General features: G+C 36.6%; 2 protein-coding genes across 5 annotated transcripts; one reads left to right on the top strand and one right to left on the bottom strand.

Annotated features, from left to right (window-relative positions):
• Positions 1-3,944: 3,944 nt before the first annotated feature.
• Positions 3,945-10,509, top strand: CREBZF (CREB/ATF bZIP transcription factor). Of its 4 annotated transcripts, XM_063095367.1 has the most exons (5): positions 3,945-5,241; positions 5,450-5,527; positions 6,619-6,687; positions 7,318-7,435; positions 8,461-10,509. In XM_063095367.1, exons 1-2 carry the CDS (start codon positions 4,181-4,183, stop codon positions 5,463-5,465), a joined length of 1,077 nt encoding a protein of 358 aa, XP_062951437.1. In that variant the 5' UTR covers positions 3,945-4,180; the 3' UTR covers positions 5,466-5,527; positions 6,619-6,687; positions 7,318-7,435; positions 8,461-10,509. The 4 variants fall into 4 exon arrangements, with proteins under 4 accessions (XP_062951437.1, XP_062951435.1, XP_062951438.1 ...); XM_063095365.1 differs by having other exon boundaries at positions 6,619-7,435; XM_063095368.1 differs by lacking the exon at positions 7,318-7,435.
• Positions 10,510-12,765: 2,256 nt separating this feature from the next.
• Positions 12,766-20,233, bottom strand: TMEM126A (transmembrane protein 126A). Its single transcript, XM_063095596.1, has 5 exons — positions 20,101-20,233; positions 17,804-17,902; positions 14,764-14,957; positions 13,630-13,744; positions 12,766-13,000 (listed from the first exon to the last, which is right to left on the bottom strand). Exons 1-5 carry the CDS (start codon positions 20,109-20,111, stop codon positions 12,808-12,810), a joined length of 612 nt encoding a protein of 203 aa, XP_062951666.1. The 5' UTR covers positions 20,112-20,233; the 3' UTR covers positions 12,766-12,807.
• Between the last annotated feature and the right edge of the window lie 878 nt (positions 20,234-21,111).

Genomic DNA, 21,111 nt, shown 5'->3' on the forward strand with positions numbered 1-21,111 from the left:
TCAGGAATAAGACAAAGGAAGTTGGTTATCAACACGATTATTTAACATCAATCTGGAAGTATTTCATTATTGGTCAAGATAATAAAATAACAAGTATTGCAAAGAAGAAGACAAAATTTTCATTATATACAATAAGATTATATAATTGTCTACCAGGAAAATTTGAATAAACTGAAAATAAAAACTATTAAGAAAGTCTGGTGAGGCAGTCAGCTGAAAATTTAATTTAAAAAATCAATAGTTTTTCTATATAGCAACAAAAACCATTTAGAAAATAGAAAAAAAGAAATAGTCTATTCCAGTAGCAAAATTTGCATAAAATAACCAGAAAAATAAATATATAAATTTAATTCAGTCTCCATGAAAATTCTAGCTTTTTTTGAGCTCAGAAAATTTTCTAAAGTTATGTGGAGGAATAAATATTCAAGTATAGCTACAAAAATCTGAGAAAGTGAAAGTAACAGAGACTTGCTGTATGAGATATTAAAATGTATTATAAAACTGCAATAAGAAATGGAGTGACTTTGCATCCAGAATTGTTAGACTGATCAATGAAATATAAAAAAAAAAAAGACCAGAAATAGATCCAAGTGTATGTATGAATTTAATATATGGCGTACATGGTGGGAAGTCAGTGGAGTGAGTATGGATTAGTCAATAAATTGTATTGTGGCAGATAACTTTTTGAAAAGTTATACTCCTACCTCACATTTTATATCAGGTAAACTCGACTTGGATCTAAATGAAATAAACACTCACTTTGGGAAAAACAAAAACAAAAGCAAAAAAACTCCTGGTAAAATATAAATAGAAAGTGCTAAAGGTATAGGTAAATATTAGTATTATTTAAGCTATAAATATTAGTATTATTCAGGCTAATAGGGCTTTTTTAGGCTTAACATTAAAGCCAGAAACAACAAATGTAGGTTGACTATGTAAAAATTATAACCTACCAAGCAACTTTACCACCTCACCCCAGTAAATGGTAAAATGGGGGAAAAAGTTGGAACATATGAGAGACAATAGGATGTTTTCCTCATAATGCAAAGAGTTCATGTAAATCAATGAGGAAATAGAAAAACATCTTCCCTGAAAAATATTTTTCCCCACCTCAAAGAAAAATGGGCTAAGGAAGTGAAAATGCTATTCATATTAGAAGTCAATTGGTCATGTGAAAAACATTCAACCTTCCAATAATCAAAGAAATGCAAATTCACACAAAATGGTATTTTTATTTTTGGATTGACACATGTTAAAAAGAATAATCTACTGTCACTAAATGTGGTAAGGAAGTAAATACTGTTATACACCATCAGTGAGAGATACCTTTTTGGGTGTGTGTATAACAATTATGACCAGAAATTATACTTCTAAGATTTTATCCTAGGAAATTTATAAGAAAAGCGAAAAAAGATGTTTTCACAAATTTATAGTGTGGTTTATAATAGTGAAAAATTCAATATAACCTAAGTGTTACAAATGATGAACTGATTGAATAGAAGTTGGAAAATCCATGAAATGGAATTCTTGACAGCCATTAAAAATACTAAAGGCTGGGAAGGGGAGGGGATGGAGGGGATAGAGAGTGGTTGGTTAATAGATATAAAATTACAGCTAGACAGGAAAAATAAGTTCCAGGGGTCTACAGTAGTGCTAAATACCTATTATTAACAATTTATTGTATGTTTCAAAATGATTAGAAGAGAGGAGCTTAAATGATCTCATCACAAAGAAATGATAAATTTTTGTGATGGTGGATATGCTAATTACCCTCATTTAATCATCACACATTGTATACATGTATTGAAATGTAACTCTGTTCTCTATATAACTAGAGAAATATAGAAAGCTTTGGCTGAAAGCATAACACCACAGCTCAACTGAATGGGAACAATTATGCATTGCTCTTTCTATACTTCTCTGTTCTCAAATATAACTAGTATTTGTACCTTTTTGTTATCCCTCCTAAGAATATTTGCATTTTATAGATAAAGTTAAGCCAAAAATATATACACACACAGATCTACACTTAGTTGTATGAAAGATGTCCACAATACATTCATGTCAAAACAATGGAGCTCAAAGAAATAAAATAAAACAATGTATACCTGTACATAGAAAAACTCTGGCAGTATACACTAAAATTTTTATAAAGGTTATTTTGGGGTAGATTGTGGGTAATATTTTTCTAATTATTCATTTCTGCATTATCTGAATCTTTTGCAATGATCATCATAACCAGAAAGAGAAAAACAAAACAGCTGTGAGGAAAGAGTGAAAAAAAAAATGAGAATTAAAGGGAGGAAGAGCGAGAAGGAGCAAGAGACATTTTCTGGGAGGTTTACTCTTGGCTTTAGGTGCTTTTTTCTCTTCTGAGACCACATTTTAAAAACTTCCTTCCCTTTCGATTTTCTGGTTTTCTCTTAATCCAACTGGACAGGTTCTTAAACCATGTATATTCAAACCAAAATTTTATAATTTAGGAAAACTATATAATAAATCAATCAATCCATGATGAATTTTGCCCAAGGAGAAAATGCAGTTGGATGGGATTACCAGCCACAGAAAACACCTGTATTCAGGGCAGGCCAGAGTATATATCATTTTGAACTATGTGCTGTTTTACTTTAGTAAAACCTTTCCTGATGGGACAGTTAAGAAAGACATGGAGGTCTTTTATTTATTCTTCTAGCTACTATAGATCATACTCATTGCTGCCCCTTGCATAATTGTTCCCATTCAGTTGAGCTGTGGTGTTATGCTTTCAGCCAAAGCTGTAGATTTTCTTCATTCATCACTTAACAAATATTTATTGAAGCGCCTGGCACATTTCTGGATATTTGAGACTTACCAGTGTCCTGCTTTCCTGGAACTTGCTTTCTATATTTCTAAGAAACAGCCATATAAAAACAACTATTGTTGAGGCTATCTGCTACCTTATTCAGTATCCCTTAGAGAAGTTTATCTAAGACCTAAGAACAAGAAACGTGGTTAAATAATTTATATGCACTTTACTCCTGAACAAAGTAAAGTTTATTTCAATTTTTTTAGTTTGGGCTGCCAGGAAGCTTAATTTATATCTAGCCCCTCTTGAAAACTGTGCATTGTGGATATTGTGTCCATCCTATTCCAATAATAACCATTTTATCTATATTTTCATTAGCCTTGCTTTATAAAAACGAACTGTTTTGTTTTCACTGAATTCTAATGTGTTTGTAAACTGCTTCAAATCTCAATCCCTTGTGGGGCTAGAGGAACAAGATAAACAACACCATGAAGAAAGAGACAAATCCAGAATGTAGTGCATTCTTCAAGACAACTGACCTGGTCTCTTCAAAAAACCAATACCAAGAAAAACTAAAAAATGGAGGGAGCTGTTCTAGTTTGTGAAATGAAAAACGAAACAAAAACCAAACCTTATCACAGCCCAGGGTAGTAAGTGAATCCTGACTGGATCCTAGCCCCCAAAAACAAAACATCTATAAAAGATTATTTTGAGAACTGAGGACATCTGAATATGCCCGGGTATTAGATAACATTAGCAAATGATTATTAATTTTCCCAAGACTTGATAATAGTATTGTGATTATGAAGGAGAATGTCCTTATTAATGGAAATGCATACTTTAGTATGTGGGGGTGTGGGGTTTTGTCTGCAACTTTGGGATGATTCAGCAAAAAAACTCAAAAAACGTTTACAAACTTATAGATAAAGCAGTATGGTAAACGATGAATTGTCTACTCTTGGTATTGGGTAGTACCACCGAATGAAGGGGCATAAACCTGGGTTTGTTATGATTTTTGCCGCTGTTCCTATGACATCACTAGAAAGCTGGAATTATTACCACGCCAAAGCAACCTGAAATCTCGCGACAGTACAGCCGGTGGCGCGCAAAACGCGGTGGGAGGGGTTGGGCCGAGAACGAGTGACTTCCGGCCCGGCCGTTGTCTGGGTGGCGCGGTCGAGTCATCGCTGGGCCTCGCCGCTTTAGTCTCCCACCCGCCCCCCCGCCCCGGTGCGGGGGGTCGACCAGCCAACTAAGGCGGGAGGCGACTTGGATCCTTCCCTCCATTTCGTGTCGGCTAGCGTCCCGGCTACCCGCGCTGGGGCCTGGGGTCCTTGAGGCCCGCGAGGCCCAGTCTGAGGGGCTGGGGCCTACATCGGCCCGCCGCTGGGCTCCATGAGGCATAGCTTGACCAAGCTGCTGGCAGCCTCGGGCAGCGACTCCCCAACCCGCAGCGAGAGCCCGGCGCCGGCCGCGACCTGCTCGCTGTCCCCGGACCTGACCCGGGCAGCGGCGGGGGAGGAGGAGACGGCGGCGGCCGGATTTCCCGGCCGCCAGCAGCCGCCCGGCGACGAGGGAGAGTTGGAGGCCGGGAGGGGGAGCCGCGGCGGCGTGGCCGTGCGCGCGCCCTCGCCCGAGGAGATGGAGGAGGAGGCTGTCGCCAGCGTCCCCGGGGAAGAGACGGAAGACATGGACTTTCTGTCCGGGCTGGAACTGGCGGATCTGCTGGACCCCCGGCAACCGGACTGGCACCTGGAGCCCGGGCTCAGCTCGCCCGGGCCTCTCTCCTCGTCCGGCGGAGGCTCAGATAGCGGCGGCCTGTGGAGAGGGGACGACGACGACGAGGCCGCGGCTGCTGAGATGCAGCGTTTTTCAGACCTGCTGCAGAGGCTGTTAAACGGTATCGGAGGCTGCAGCAGCGGCAGTGACAGTGGCAGCGGCGAAAAGAGGCGGAGAAAGTCCCCGGGAGGAGGCGGCGGTGGCGGCAGCGGCAACGACAACAACCAGGCGGCGACAAAGAGTCCCCGGAAGGCGGCGGCGGCCGCTGCCCGTCTTAATCGGCTGAAGAAGAAGGAATACGTGATGGGGCTGGAGAGTCGAGTCCGGGGTCTTGCAGCCGAGAACCAGGAGTTGCGGGCCGAGAATCGGGAGCTGGGCAAACGCGTACAAGCACTGCAGGAGGAGAGTCGCTACCTACGGGCAGTCTTAGCGAACGAGACTGGACTGGCTCGCTTGCTGAGCCGGCTGAGCGGCGTGGGACTGCGGCTGACCACCTCGCTCTTCAGAGACTCGCCCGCCGGTGACCATGACTACGCTCTGCCGGTGGGAAAGCAGCAGCAGGACCTGATAGAAGAGGACGACTCAGCGGGAGGAGTGTGTCTTCATGTGGACAAGGATAAGGTGTCGGTGGAGTTCTGCTCGGCGTGCGCCCGGAAGGCGTCGTCCTCTCTTAAAATGTAGGGTCAAGTAATCTGCTCTTTATCCGCGTTTACCCCTTTCAACTCCCTTACACCATGTAAAACCTTAGTGGGACATCTTCACTGGACACATTTCAGAGGAGGAAAAAAAGTAATATTGAATCTTTAAGTGTTTAGCTAAAAGCATGAATGTGACACTGTAACCAACTCCTAATGATAACATGTGACTATTAAATCTCTCTGACAGTTTCTTTTTTAGGTGATTTCCTTCCTGCCAGGCTCCGTTGTAGGGGTTACAGAACAGTCGTTCCCGCCTCACAACCTGGTAAGGATCCATCTCTTCACGTAACGCTCATGCTCTGCTGCTTAGTCTACTTTAATGGGCAACATCTCAATTTGTGTGTGTGTGATTTTTTTTTTTTAAATCTCTTTTGGAAGGTGGGAGGGGAATCTAATTTGGGCCCTGTCCACCCTGGAAACAGACTTGTGCTGGTCAGTAATGTATTTAAGATGCTGCTTCTGGTTGAAATAGCTGTTAATGTGTCCCCTTGTTCAGACTTGCGTGTACCTAGCTCTTCTGTCCCCAGTGTGGACATGGCCTTGGATGACATCGGTTCCAACTGTACACTGAAACCTGCTTATAGAGATACAGTTTGGAGACAGTGAAACAGGTGAAGTTGAATGGAAGTTCCGAGTTGTACAAGGTGCAAATTGGAATTCCAATTTTAGAGCAACTTTTCAGAGGTTGACAATAAGTATTTGGGGCATGCACAAATGTGGTAGTTATTTTGCTGGAGATGACAGAAATCTCTTAGATATTCAAGAATGCCTTTTAGTTTTCAGTAGAAGATATAGAAATACAGTCTATTCAGAGTAACAGATTTTAATAAATCTCACTATTAGAGAAGTTGGAAATTAACATGCATGTCAGACTCCTGTGTTTTAGTTAATTGGAGGAAAAATAAGAATGGTTAATGAAATGTTTCTTTAAGGACCAGCACAGTGATTATTATCCTATCACTGAGTATGAATAAATTGTTGAACATCTTTATTTTTGTTGTATTAAAAATTTAGGTTAAATTTGTGTATGATTAGATATTGAAGGTTGTGATATGTGAATGAAAACGTGTAAAGTGAGGCTTCACAAAGAATCTTTTTGTTCATATGTCTAAAGTATTTGTCAAATTTAAAAATAATTTTTAAAATTGAGAGGTTCTGGCCACTTAAATGACATGATTGACACTATTTTTCTAAATATGGGACATACTCTTCCCTTGAAGTTACTTTATTGTCCAGTTGTGTAAATTGAATTATGGTGTCCTTCAGTGTAAGAGGCATTAAGAAATTCTTTGTGAAACATCACTGTTTGATAAAGTATATACGTATTTAGCATCCTTGTTTTTCTTTGTGCTAAAGTGGATACAGCTGTTGGGGCAGAAGATACGGGACCAGCTGCTGGCCACATTTCCTGCTTTATTTTAAAAGGTAGTATAAGAAATGAGGAAAAAGAGGTAATATCAGGGCTTCTGCTGTCTTTTATTTTTAAAACGTTCATAATTAAAAAGTTTTCCAGCAGTCCAAAGATGTAAGTTATTTCACACATAAAATGTTTTATTTTGTTGTTGTTTGGTTATGAAAATGGAATCCTTGTTCTTGCACAACTGTAAATGTTTTGTTGCTAGATGATACGATTTGAGACCTAAATTGGTCTCTGGTTTCCAGTGCATCACAGCATATTTTGTATAATCATCTACTGCACTTGAGCATGAATGGGTAGTAGCCAAACTCACAACCTGGAGTGATGAACCTGCTTATACCTAAGGGCAGGAGCAAGCCCCTCACAATGCAGCTGCATGGATTTTTAGTGCCTACTGAATTATATATATAGATATATATATATATAAAAACCAAAAGTAGTTGGAAAAATTATTTGAAATGACTAATTTGTGCTATCTTCATGAAATATGTTAAATGTAGCTTTTTGAAACAGAAGCCTTGAATTGAAATTTAACTAATACTTGAACATTTTGTATATATTTCTTTGTATATAATTTTGTGCAGTACCAATGACAAAAATATGGTGTCATAATAAAACCAGGTTTGTTGATCTTTCAGTTATGGGCTCAAAGAATTTATTCATCTTTAACATGACATTGGAAAATAATGGATGAAATAGGAAAAATGATTGTTGTTAATGCTGACTGTGGGTCTTAATCAAAAGGTTCTGGAAGCAGTAAGTTCGTTTTTCTAAAAATTATACTATTTCCTTGGAATATTTTCTTCCTAACGTCAGTGCTTTTCCTGCAAAGTTTGGGCGGGGGAGAAACAGTAGTCAAAGCTTTCTGAATTGGAATGCTTTGAAATTCCAAGTGTAGATTTTTAGAATGTCATTTTATAAATGGCAATTTTTGGAATTACTTAAGAACTTTTGAAAATGGAAAGATTAGTATGGACTATTTTTTAAAGCTGCTTTGTTAGGTTCTTATGTTTTATTAACTGTCTTTTCTTAGTTTCCATTTCATTATTTTTTTTCTAGTTTTGGTGACTTAGTGATTTTGTCATTTTTACATCGACTTCATGGTCTTGTTTTTACATGGTAATTGCATGTATTTAGGACCTAATAGGGGCTTTAAATAAATTTGGTCATACTTATGTGTAAGCACATTTTACTGTAAATGTTTGGGTTTCTGAATTTACAACAGATCTGTTTATTTCAGTATGTAGAAAACAGTATCTTAAAGTGTCCTATTCACTACATGTTAATTAAAAAAAATTATTAATATGAAACTGTTGTCTCACTATTTTTAGAAAATTGTGTTCTGAAATGATTAGTATTTGGATAAAGGAGATTTCTGGAATATAAAATGGATTGTTTTGAAATTTTTTAGGTTTGACTCTTTATTGCAATGGTTGAAAACAATTTAGTATTTGGGGGACCTTTTTGGTTTTCTTTTCTAATTGTGGTTCTATGATAAAATGATACAGAAATAGAGTAAAGATGTAGCTTTTTAATATTTGTCTTCTGATGGTGGCAAGAATTCATACATTAATTGAACTAACACATGATATTGACCTGCTGTTTCTATCATATTGACTTACTGTTTCTGCACTTCCTTGACCAGACCTAACTAAAAAGTCCACATTTGTTAAAATGTAGTCACACTTCTTATATAATCCAACAAAAAGTGTTCAAAATATTTAAAATATTTGTACATTTTATCATCACTAAATTAATCTCTTTCTCTTCTCTTTAAACAGCTTAGCAGTGTCTGCAAAAACGAATCTTTTCCTACAACCTGTTAACTGACTGGACTGATGGTAACAAAGTAATTGTGGGAGCCATGTCGATCAAAAATTTGGCATCTGCTGAAAAAAATGATTGCCATTTTCAAGTTCCCAAATTACTTCTGTACTGATTTCACTTTCCAGAAATGGAGATATGAAAAGATTCTCTGGAATCCTTGAAAGACTTAATAGAAATACATGAGACTAAGTTAATTTTGGAACAAATTTTTTGTCTTTCATGGGAGTGATACTCAGTTCTTTGCATACCTTTTAAAAATTGTAACCATTGGAGAAGAGAATTATAGTAGTTCATCAAGAAATATTAGATTCTTTACATAATCGAGAGCACATTCTATGGATTTACATTTAGTCAACTAGAATTACATAAACAGGCCATCAGTGATCACAAGGCATATCATGAGTTTTGTATTTATTTCTTGGAACATGAGAGCTAATTTGGAGTATAGACAGACCCTACTGAGTAGAGTATAAAAGTTAATGTAAAGTCCTTAATTATAAAGAGTAGTCTTTTTAAATAGATGCATTGATTTGTCTGTATATCTTTGAAAAAATTGATTATGATTAAATGTGTGCGTAGTTAATTGCAATTTAGGATAATACCAGGATGTGTGGATTCTGAGGTTTTGGCTTCTTGAGCTTTCTGAGTACTTGACACTGTTTTTTTGAATATTTTGAAGTTTCTAATGAATGGTATACTAGTTTCTACTGTTTTATATTAAAATTTCTCTAGTGTTATGTAAGGGCTTTAGTATTCTGGATGATGGGAGTGGCTTTTTTCGTGGTATATGGTTTTACTTAATAGAAATATTTTTCTGGTTTATTACAAGTGTGAAAAAACACAAAAACTCTGGATTGTTTTATTTCATTTTCTTTGGGTTATGTTAATACACTCTTTCACCTGGTCTAGAGTGAGTCATTTTATCTTACTGTTTGACTCATTTGTGGAAATGGGTAGATAGAAGAGGGAAGGGGTAGGCTCTTATTTCATCATAACTATACAGCTGGTTATTGTATGGTACTATTCAAAACTTATTAAATCCCGTTTCTTATAATCTAAGTGTATACAGTGCCTGTGAAGCCAGGCGGCAAAGAGCATTCCCATTAGCTTATATGTAAGTAGCTGATGCTCCTACAGTACGGATGGTTATAATTTCACAACCAGAGGTGTAGGCACCAACACAATTTGGTGACCATAACTACTACTTTGATGAATACAGAGTGGATTATTCATTGATAATGAGTAATTGTCTTTAATATGCTTACCTAGTTCAGCATTTTGAAGGTGTAGTTTAAGGTCTCACTAATTTAGTAAAATTTTTAAGCTAAATAATCTGATGACTTTTGAAGTTGAATAGGTATTAAGATATTAACAAGTGTTTTTTTCTTGCCAGACTCACTATGAATGCAAAGCTTTGAGAACCTCCTAAATGTTTATATTTTTACTGTTTTTCTGTTTTTTTTCATTTAGTTACCATCTAAGCCAGTGATCAGAAAGGGGAAGTCTTCCATTAGAAACTTGCAGAGTATTTTGTTTGATTAGCATGGTATTTTTCATATATTTAAATTTGAATACATTTATATGTAGCCTCAACACTCTCTCAGTCACTCCCCGTTGTCTTAATTTTGTTGACCCAAAATTACTTGTTGAAAATATTTTGCTCTATTTTCATAATGAACTGATTTAAAAATCTAGTCACTGATTGTGTTTTAAACATTTGTGTAGTTCTGTTAATATACTGATTTAAATTTTATTGGTAGCCCAACTTCTTTAGAATGTGCCTCCAAATTCTGTATCTTTTCTGTATACCCACTGAGGTCAATTTCCTAGACTCCTCTGGCTCTTAGTGTACTCTAGTTTGGGGGTTATGAAATATATTAATAAGTGAAGTATAATATAATACACTTTTTAAAAAGCCAGATATGCAAAGTGGATTGTAAAAGACAGATTTAAATAGTTTGTCTGCTATGACTGCACTGAAATATTAAAAACTATTTTTCTGACTGGCAGTGTTTTTTAGGTCTTAGCTACGAATGACTGTTTCCTTAAATTGTAAAGCTGATCACAGCAAGTTCACATGTATCTTCCCTCTGAACGAAAATTTGGTAAAGTGGTTTTGTATTAACAGACTTAAAATGCTTTACAAAGCTTATTTTACCCATTTCTACTAATTGAAGAGATGATTTAAGAAATATGTGGCAGAGGACAGATATTAGAAAGAAATCCTTTTTGGTTACAGAAAGCATTGTAAACTCATACCCATTTATAGACGATATGCTAGGGAGTAAATACTCTGAGAATGTTTAAGGATAAGTAAGGAAACAATCTGTACTAAATTGTCAAACAACTTAGTTATATCAGTGGGGTTTGAATGATCTAAGTTGATTAAACCATTCTGTATTCTTAAGGAGTCTATTCAGTAATTTGGGTTTCTTATTTTTGAAGTCGGGAATTCATTGTTTCTTTCACTGTGATATATAGAACTTTGCTTTAAGTAAGTGGTAGAATGCCTGTACTGACCAGCCGTCAAAAAAAAAAAAAGTGACGGAATACAGATAAAATGGATAATTTTGGGTCATAGAACTTTTAATCTTGATATTTTAGCTTGTAAAATAAACACCTAATTTTTTTGCCTTTTAAATTTTACGTATATATATTTATTTCTCTCCTTAGCTGTAAAAATTAAAGCATATTCATTATAGGAAACTTGGAAAATCCAGAAAGAATCAAGAAGAAAAGAAAATTATCCATAACTCTGTATATAGTCCAGAGAATATCAGCAGTAAACATTTTGGCATATTTCCTTTCAGTCTCTTTTGTGCATATAGATTCTTTTGCATCATAATTGGATCATTTCTTATACAAATTTGGTAGAGAATACATTTTATGTGACTGTTGCAAGAACAAACCATCTTTGCTTTCTGAAAAATATACTAATTTCACTTGAATTTTGGCAGCACCGCTTTATTCTTAAACAGAGGCTGAAAGCTTATTTCACTTGCAAAGCTGCCTTTTCTGAATTGTCCTTTTTCATAATTTTAAGATTACTTAACAGATATGTCACTATACTTGGAAGGAATAGTTAAGGTGCTCACGAATGTGGAATGTGGTATAGGATGGCATTTAGGGTTTTGCTGGGTATTTTTTTGTGATGACTGGCTTGCCTAATAAAGTGTTGGTCTAGACCTGTGGTGTCCAGTATTGTAGCCATTAGCCACATTTAAATTGATTAAAATAAAAAATTTAGTTATTCAGTTGCATTGAGCCACATTTCAGGTCACATGGCTAGTGGCTAACATTGACAGTGCGATATATACATTTCCATCATCACAGAAAGTTCTTTTGGATAATGATTCAGATACTGTCACAGAAGAAAATGGTTTAATGAACTAGGATGAGAAGAAATTCAGGAAGGGGAACACAATAGATCCCTTCAAAAATTTTAATGATCTTTCTTAGGAAATGAATTGACTAGGATATTTCAAAAAGGAAAACCAGGAGCAATAGGAAGAAGATGGCTACCATTTGAGTGCCTGATATAGCAGGTGCTGTTAGGCAACTTATATATAATACCAACCTTGAGTGAGGTTACTGATGTGGAAACTGAAGGTCACAGAGGTTAGTTAAACTTGCTTAGCACCACACAGCTAAAAAAAAAGAGGCTTATGTTTGTGCGTTTCTAAAGAACTATCCCATAATGGAAGCTTCAAAGATTGCCTAAACCTAAAAATATAATTTCTGAGGATCATAGATAAGGTGACACTTGAAATATGTAGCTCAAGCTGAGCACAACAGCTCATATAATAGTTCAAGCTGAACCTTAATGACTATCTGTTAGGAAGATCGGGATTGATGTCTTTGTGAGGAATGTTGTTAAGATATGTTCTAAGACTATGGATTAATAATACCTATGGAAACACTTTGAGAAATGAAGTGTAAGTAACATTTGCTATAGTGTACTGATACTTTTTTTCATCATTCTTGCTTGGTTCTGAGAAGTCTTCAGTGAAAATTGCTGTATGGTTATTTTTTCCTCTTGTGTTATAGACCAAACTCAGTGCCTAATGTAAAGGAGCAGAGTGAGCAAGGTAGAAGAGACAATATTGTGCAAACTAGGGAAGTTATGCTCTTGTTTTAGTAGGTAGCCTGTACCGGGATTCAGCCTTTATTGCCCTGTGTAGCCTTTTGTTGTTGTTCCCCGAACTGTACCTCATGTGGGAAATTACAAGTCCATGTTTATTCATAACATTAGACACAGGTTATTTTTATATTCACATTTTATTTTGGTGTACATATTTAAGTCAGTGAATCTTTAGGCCAGGTTCAGGTAACTGAAGGGCCTTTATAAGTACTTTATATTGTTTAGACCCAAGGTATGCTGCAAACACAGTCTGGAGCAAAATGGGAAATAACATCTTTCTAAAGACAGGCTTAGAAATTCTAATCCAGTAAGTTAGGATGTTTCCTTTCTCTGGTAGCGGGGATGATTTATACCTGTTAGAAAACATTGAGATATTTCATTAGAAAAGATTATTGTATCAAGTGGAAAACCTGTGTACAATATATATTGGTCCTAGAAGTTTTAAGATAAAAACTAGATAAAGATCAAGTAATGCGGCTTTCTTCAGTGTCTTCTAGTCAAAAAATGTCCTGTTTTCTTTTCCTCTTTCCCCAGTTGGCCTCTGGAGGCTCATATAGCATAGACTGCTGATGTAACAGTTTTAACAGGAATAACCAGGATTACTTTGGAGTAGCAGGCTTACAGCTAGATATCTCTGATGGAATTTTCCTTTTCTGAGAAAACTATGTAATAATATAGCTTTCATGCTAGGCATAGTACTGTTGACACCTTTGTAGTGAGCATTCAACAAAAATTAAGGTTACTAACCCAAACTACACACCAAGAGGCACAGTGTGACTAAGGTCTAGAACTGCTTTCAAATTCTTGAGAAGTAAAATTTGATTACTTATAAGGAAAAACAAGTCAATAACTTCTAATCAAAGTAACATTGCCTTTGGTCTAAATGCCTTAGGAAACATATTTGCTGTTGAAGTTTTGAGTTTTCTAGGTAATCACATATATTAAAGTTTTTTAATGATGACGAGAAAACAAAGAATCCTACCTGGCTGCTAGGCCACCATTGATAGGTAGAGCCAAGAAAACAGGGTACAGACCACCAAAAGTGAGACCAACCAATCCAGCTCGTGTTACTGTACAGGTTTCACAATTCAGATAACCTAGGAAATAAATTTTGGAAATGAAGGTCATGGTAATCAAGCAAACATGATTTAAAGAATGCAAGGTCCCTTTACATGTGTCACATGTATCTAATTTTTAGGCAATAATACAGCAAATGCAGTTCTGCAAGGCATGCTGAAAGGTACAATTACATATACAGTTAAGCTAAAATAGCCAGGAATAACTGATAAAACCATTTAGGAAAAAATTTTGTAATTTGTTCTGAACTTAGATATAATCTCAGGGTTTGGGCTGCTGCTAGCTTTCTGTACTTCTTTTGTATCAGCAGACCTGGGCTAACAGAAAGGTACTTCAGAAAAGTTTGTGGAAAAATAGAATTAAAAGATAATATGAATCTTTCCATGAAGTTTTTGAAGTACTTTCATTTCCACTCAGTCTGTTCGGTTCATTGGGCAATAGGTTTCCCTTGATCTAAAAAATTCTTTCCAAATTGGTCATGGAATTCAAACGAAATACTCATTGAATTTAAACAAACTTAGAGCAGCACTTAACAGTAAAGAATTCAGATGGCCTGCCCACCTCAGGCCCCATGGTCACGATATTTTTATTTGAACTCATTAATAGATCATTTGTAATTAGCTGTGCTCAAAGCACTCAGCACACGTAGTACATTTTCAAAAGGAAATCAAAATCTTGTATATGCATTTAGTGCTCTGGGAGATTTACTAAATAGTCTTATTCCCATAAAAATAAGGGAGTTAGCCTTAAAAAGTTATAAGGTTTCCAAGTATTTCTTCCTCTACATGAGCACTGGGAAAGATAAGAGTTAGATAAAGGAAAGTGTGTAGAGCTTCTGTGTATGTATTTGTACCTTATTTGGTTGGGAGACCATGCTAATATGAGTCAGTTGCTGTATTATATAGAGAGGCTAGCAAAACTCAATCGTACTCAAACACTGAAATACAGCATATAGCTCCTTGATATTAATAAAGTATTAACTAAAGTTGCAAATAATATATACCAAGGCAAACTCTGGTGATACTGAAATATAATTTACCTGTACTCAAAGGTAAACTTATAAAGCCATTGTAAGATACATGTGCTGTCAAAAATGGGATCACTGCCATTGGTAAGCCAGCAGCTATACGAGCCTGTGTCACATTCAAGATGCGTCGAAAAAGACTGTTTGCTATTAGGCCACAGAGAGCAGCATTAAGCCCAATAAATGTTGATCCATGTACAAGTAGATTCCTGAAAGGGTGAGAAAAAATAACTTTTTTTGGCTCTGTTATGTGTGTGAGCTCTCCAGTTCTGGCATATGTTACAAAATTTCCCAGGATTTGTGAATAACTGGATACATCTATCCCACATTGCTCCATAAAACCAAAACCTTAAAAAATCATTATGTTTTACATATGGATTTTTATTCTAAAAGGCTTTTGAATTTGGTCAATACTTAAGGATACAGTGATACATTTAGATTTTGCTACATTTTTGTGATTTTGCAAAGGACATTAGTATACAAATTTCCCCCTCAACTATGTAGTAGGGAACAGCTTCTGAAGAGTATGAATTCCTACAATACCCAATACTTACGTCTCTAGTCCAGCACATTAGAAGGTGGTACTATCTTAAAATCATTGACTTAGGCTTCCCCACTAATCTATAAACAACTTGAAGATAATGGATACAAAGGTGTATTCAACTTGTTTCTGTAGCACCTGACACAGAAAGTGTTCAATAGTGTGGAGTTAAGGTGTTCCCTTTCACTCTTCCCTGCAGCATTAAGTGTCAGGACTTGGAGATTGGGGGAGTACTAACATTTAAGCAATATTCTATGGTAGGTACTTTTAAAACAACCCACTGATGAAGAATAAACTGATGTTTTGATATAGTAAGTGGCAGAACTGGATTTAAAGGCAAGGTATGTGTGACTTTATAAACCATGTTCTATTAATTTGGGGAAAATACCTAATATTTAAGCTGTATATTGAAAATACTCCAATTCAAACTTCTCAGCCTACCACTTAGCTTTTTTTCCATCTGTGTTACCATCTCCAACATAGTCATCCTCTCAAATTTCTTATTACTGTTAACTAGGCAAGCTAGCCACACTAATTTTTGTGGTTCATACTCATCTTAAAATAACTTTTCTAGGAACTCCTAGTTAAGCTTCCTACATTGTTTAAGATACTGCTTTTCTTACCTTTCACTTTGCTATCATAATGGTGCCTGTCATTTCATTCATTGAGATCCTAATACATACAGCAGACTTGGTGCTAAATCACAAACAAAAAGTTATCTTCTGCCTTTAAGGTTTTCGTAGTTGACAATTATTGGAGGAGACAGACATGTAAATGATTCAATAGAAGTCTATGAAAATTGTAATAGCAGTACAAGACAGCAGCAGTACAGGAATTTAGGGTACATAAGATAATATTTGAGTGATGAGGGCCTAGAGAACTCGCCAAACAACTACAGAAAACAAATATGAAAGGCCTGTTTTTTATTTTTTTGTGTGTGGGGATTGAGGGGATTGGAAACTTGAGCATGTCCTCTAAAATATTAGGTTATTTCATCTTCGTGACAACCATGTGAACTATGTGTTATCCTTATTTTAGTAACAGGAACCAATACTCAGGTAAATAATTTGGCCACATTTATTTATATATGATTTATATACATGAATAAATAAAAGTAGTGCAAATGGAATGTGAATAACAAAGTTCGTCTCCAAACCAGATTTTAATTTCCTATGGCTCAAGTAAAATTTTTTAGTCACTAATTCAGTTAGCAGAAAACTTATTATCTAGCAGCTCTTTGCCAGTTTTCCAAAAAAATTTCCTATACAACTAGAAACTCATGACTTTTTGGCAAGACATACACAGGAAATGACTAGACACATGAAATATAAGACCAAATTTAGCAAATGGCAATGAAATATATGGTACATGAAATTATTCTGTAGATCAGACAATGAAGGATGTGTGCATGTGTGTGTATACACGCACTGGCTGGGGATACAGAACTTTTGAAATCTCACCAAGTTCTTATTACTGCTTTTGGTTTAGGTTCTCCCTTGCTGAGATGGTAAGTAGCAGCAAGAGTAGAATTTGTGCGGTTTTCATTCCTAAAGACGGTAAGAGTGTATCTCCAAAGTATATTTAAAATCTACTGTCTTTTCATCTCAACTGCTATCACCCTACCATTTCTACTCAACAGGATTACTGTGCCAGTTTTCTACTAGTCTTCCTATTTCCTTTCTTTCCTATATTAAATCTATTTCCCACAAAGCAGCTAGCATCTTCCTTAAAAATGTTAGCAGGATCTCATCATTCCCCTGCTTAAATCTTCCTGTTCCTTATGCCCACTTCTCTAGTACTTCAGTAACTTTAAGTATGACAAATCTGCTATCCTGTGGTCTAGGCACATAACATTTGTTCTACCTGAGATTCCGTCCTCCCCTCCCTAGGCTGGCTCCTTTTCATTCTTTTAAAGGTCTCAGATTTTCAGTTTAAATGTAAAGCTAGTCAGAGAGACCTTTTTGAACTGCCAAGGAGGTCTAAGAACATTTTATGGAAGTGTACTGTAGTTGCCTGTGTTGTCTTCAAAGGTCAACATGTTCCCTATATTGTCTTTTTTCTCTTTAATAAATATTTAATAAATATCTTAAAGATCTTTAGCCATGATCCCACTTCTCTGACATTCCACGTCTAGCTATGTGTGTTCCATGGTACCCTTTTAGACTGGTAAGCATGCTGATAGAAATGAATTGAGAAAGAAGACAAAAGTTATTTTAAAGTTATTTAAATGAGTCCATAAATATTTATATCTTCCTGTACTCTAAGCTGAATCAATTATCATGCAACTACATGTATCCAAAGACATGAATTCTAGCCTTGACTCCACAGTTTGTTGTGTGATGTTGAGCAAAACTGTTAATCTCTCTGGGCCTCGGCTTTGTCATTAAGAAAAGAAAAGGGCTCAGTTTCCTTTAGATATCTATGTTGTTTACACTCAAACTAGATAAATTTGAGATAATCAGTGATGAAAATTTGCCTAGTAAAAGATATTTTTAAATAAAGAAGGGGTCTTACCTTTCTGCTTCTGGGAGTTGATTAATTTTTTTGGTTGCGATATCTAAAATTAAGTTTTCTTTGACAGTATCATCTGGTCCATGATTTTTCATCTTGAGCCTTTAAAACATGAAAAATAACTTTTTAATAATTATATTTATAGAAAAACAATAAAAAATTTAAAAGCCTCTGAAGGCCATACATATTTAATTTTAAAAGAGCTGTGGATTGAGTTTATAATCTGAAAAATCAATGCATGTATACCATACCAACAAAGGAAGAAATCTTAAGTGAAACAGAAACCAGAAAAGAAAACACACAAAAGCTTCTAGGAAATACATCTTCATAGACCTTAAAAATACATCCTAAACAATTCACAGATGGCACTAAACATAAAAGACATGAAACTAACAATATTAAAATTAAGAACTCCTGTTCATTAATTGATACTGTAAAGATAAGCTAGTATGGGAGAAAATGTTTGCAATACAACTGACGGAGTAGTCAGTACCCAGAACGTATACAGAATTACAAACCAACAACAACAACAACAAAAAAAACAAGCAACCCAACAGAAGGTATCAGATTTTAAGCTTAGATGTAACCTAGTCAGAGAGCTTTTTAACTGCAAAGGGAAGTCTAAGAATATTTTGTGGAAGTGAACTGTAGTTGCCTGTGTTGTCTTCAAAGATCAGCTTGTGAAAAGGCACTTCAGAAAAAGGAAAGTCAAACAGCCAATAAACATAGAAATATACTCAATTTCATTATAATCTGGGAAAAATAAAACCATAGTGAGACACCAATAGGTACCCAAAGGTTAGCTATAATTTAAGATTTGACAATTTTAATTACTGGCAAGAATATGGGGCAGCTGAAACTCACTTGCTGCTGGTGGAAGTGTAAATTATACACAAAGTGGGTACAACCACTTTGGAAAAGAATTTGGTATTATTTAGCAGGTAGAAGGCACAAATACACAGCAATTTCACTTCTAGGAATACCCTAGTGTAGAGGTCAGCAAACTTCTCTAAAGGCCCAGAAAGCAAATATTTTAGGTTTTGTGGGTAACATGGTCTTTGTTGAATATTCTTTTTTTCTTTTAACAACTCTTTAATAATAATACAGGAATTATTCTATAAGAATAAGCTGGCTGAGTACACAGGAACTAATTGTAGGCTGCATCTGGCCTACATGCCAGTAGTTTGTTGTTCTCTGCACTTATGGTGAATGTCAGTTTAGGGGAATGGTGAATGAAGAGTTTTAGCATGAAGATTTAGCTTATTAAACAACAGATTTCAGGGTAACAGTTAAAAAAAGCAAAAGTTCAAGGATAACAGCAAAGGACAACCTGGTTTTTATAAAATCAGATTTTCTTGGTTCACCATCAGTACTCATTTTCTAATGATTAATTTACAGAACTAACATTTATTGGGTACCTGTTTTATATATATGAGGTCATTTGGAAAATAGTGCACTAAAATTCCGAATCTCTAGACTTAAAATTAATAGGTACAACGAAGGCTTAGAAATTCAGGTTTAGGTTCCCAGGCCTTAAATTTTGACAGCCTTGTCTACCATAACATGATAGACACAACACCTGCTGCTACAGGAGAGCTATGAATGATTTTGTGTATGGGGTAGAGGAATATATATGTAATCAAACTGAGCTTATATAGAGAAAATGTATGATATATATGTCGAAAATTATTTCCTCAAAGTGTCCAGTCCAATGCCATCACTACTTTTCTGTTCTATGCTCTGCACACTGGTAAGGTTCCGAGTTGTGTGAAATAGCCATTTCTATAGTGTGTCTATCAGGAGTCACTCTTAATTCGGTAAAGTCCTGCCTGGGCAACTCCCGTGGGGCATTGTGTCCTTGTTAATAATAAATCCCTACCAAACACAATGCCACCTTTAAATACTACAAACATTTCAAAAGGTTTTTGCATTACCTATTTCAAGTCACTCTTGGGAGAGTTCGAGAGATGGGCGATGTGTAAAGTGAGGCCTTGGGAGAATTCTCAGAGACGGACTATGTGTAAAGTGGGGCCTCTGAAAATTAAGTTTGGCCAAGGTCACCCTGTAAACTGGCAGTAAACCCGATTAAATTCAATCGCAGACATTTTTTCTTCTTCTACTGGCTTAATTTATATATAAGGTTATTCCTTCTAGGTGAAAAGTGACGAGACAGTCAATACTGTGGGGCCAACTCCCTCCCTTGTCTTATTCCCGCTCTGCCGGTGCTCAGCGTGTCACCTCGCCGTCCTTCCCCTGATACCGGGACATTTTCTTCACCTCTTTACCAAGAAGGCCAGTACCTTATGCTCATCTCCCAGCAGCCAGTGCCTCCCCCAGTCTTCTTCAACCACGCCGGAGTTCACTGCAACCTTTGCTCTACTCGCCGCAGAGGAGCCATCTTTGGCTGACACGTGACTATGCCCAGGCCGGCGCCCGGAAGCGGCGGCTGATTGGGCTCCAACAGCAGGTTGCAGACAAGACCAGCTTTCTGCTGAGCGGCTTCCGGCTGGGGGAGGTGCTAGGCGGCTGAGCGGTGAGATTTGGCAGACGCAGAGGCTAGTTATTTCATGTAATCCCGACCCGCAGGACAGATCCTGTAGAGGCTGTGAAATTTCGAGATGCAAATTGGGTGATTCAACCTGCCTCTTTCGCTGAAAACCTACCTTGGGTACTTCACTTAACTTCCTCTCAAATAGAGCCTACCTCGTCATGGTGGCCTGGGTTATATGAAAACCGTACAGCTCTTGACATACTCAGTACTCAGGTTTAAAAGAAGTGAAGGAGCTGAGAATTTTTTTGTTCTTTCGATTTTTCTACTTCCCTTGAATTTTCAGCTCCCTGTGCCATGTTATGATCTGGTTGATTGTCCCACCGTAATCTGAACACCTCAAGAGCTTGTTTTTCTGAGAGTTCCTGTTGCCCTCTACAGTACTGCTTATTTAAAAGCGGGGTTGGGTGACTGGCAAAGAAAACCTATTCAGAGAGTGAGAGAAACTAGTGGCTCCATCAGTCAGGACAATTGAGAACCAAAATCTTGGACCAAGCCTCTAGAGACCTTTGTCTCAGTTCTCATCCTCATAGCCTCTTTCCTCATCTATAAAATAGGAGGAGAAGTAACACTTTCATTGATTATTTTCTAAAGTTATGAGGATCCAATAAAAATGCTTACCAAAGTTGCTTTGAAAATCATTGAGCTTTATCCGAGGAGAAAATGGTATTCAAAATACAGGGTTAAGATCCCACTGCCGGCCAGCCGCCAAAAAACGAACAAACAAAATCCAAAACAAAAAACAAAAACCTAAAAAAAAAAA

The sequence above is a fragment of the Cynocephalus volans genome, chromosome 4 (assembly GCF_027409185.1).
Source record: "Cynocephalus volans isolate mCynVol1 chromosome 4, mCynVol1.pri, whole genome shotgun sequence".
NCBI lineage: Eukaryota > Metazoa > Chordata > Mammalia > Dermoptera > Cynocephalidae > Cynocephalus > Cynocephalus volans.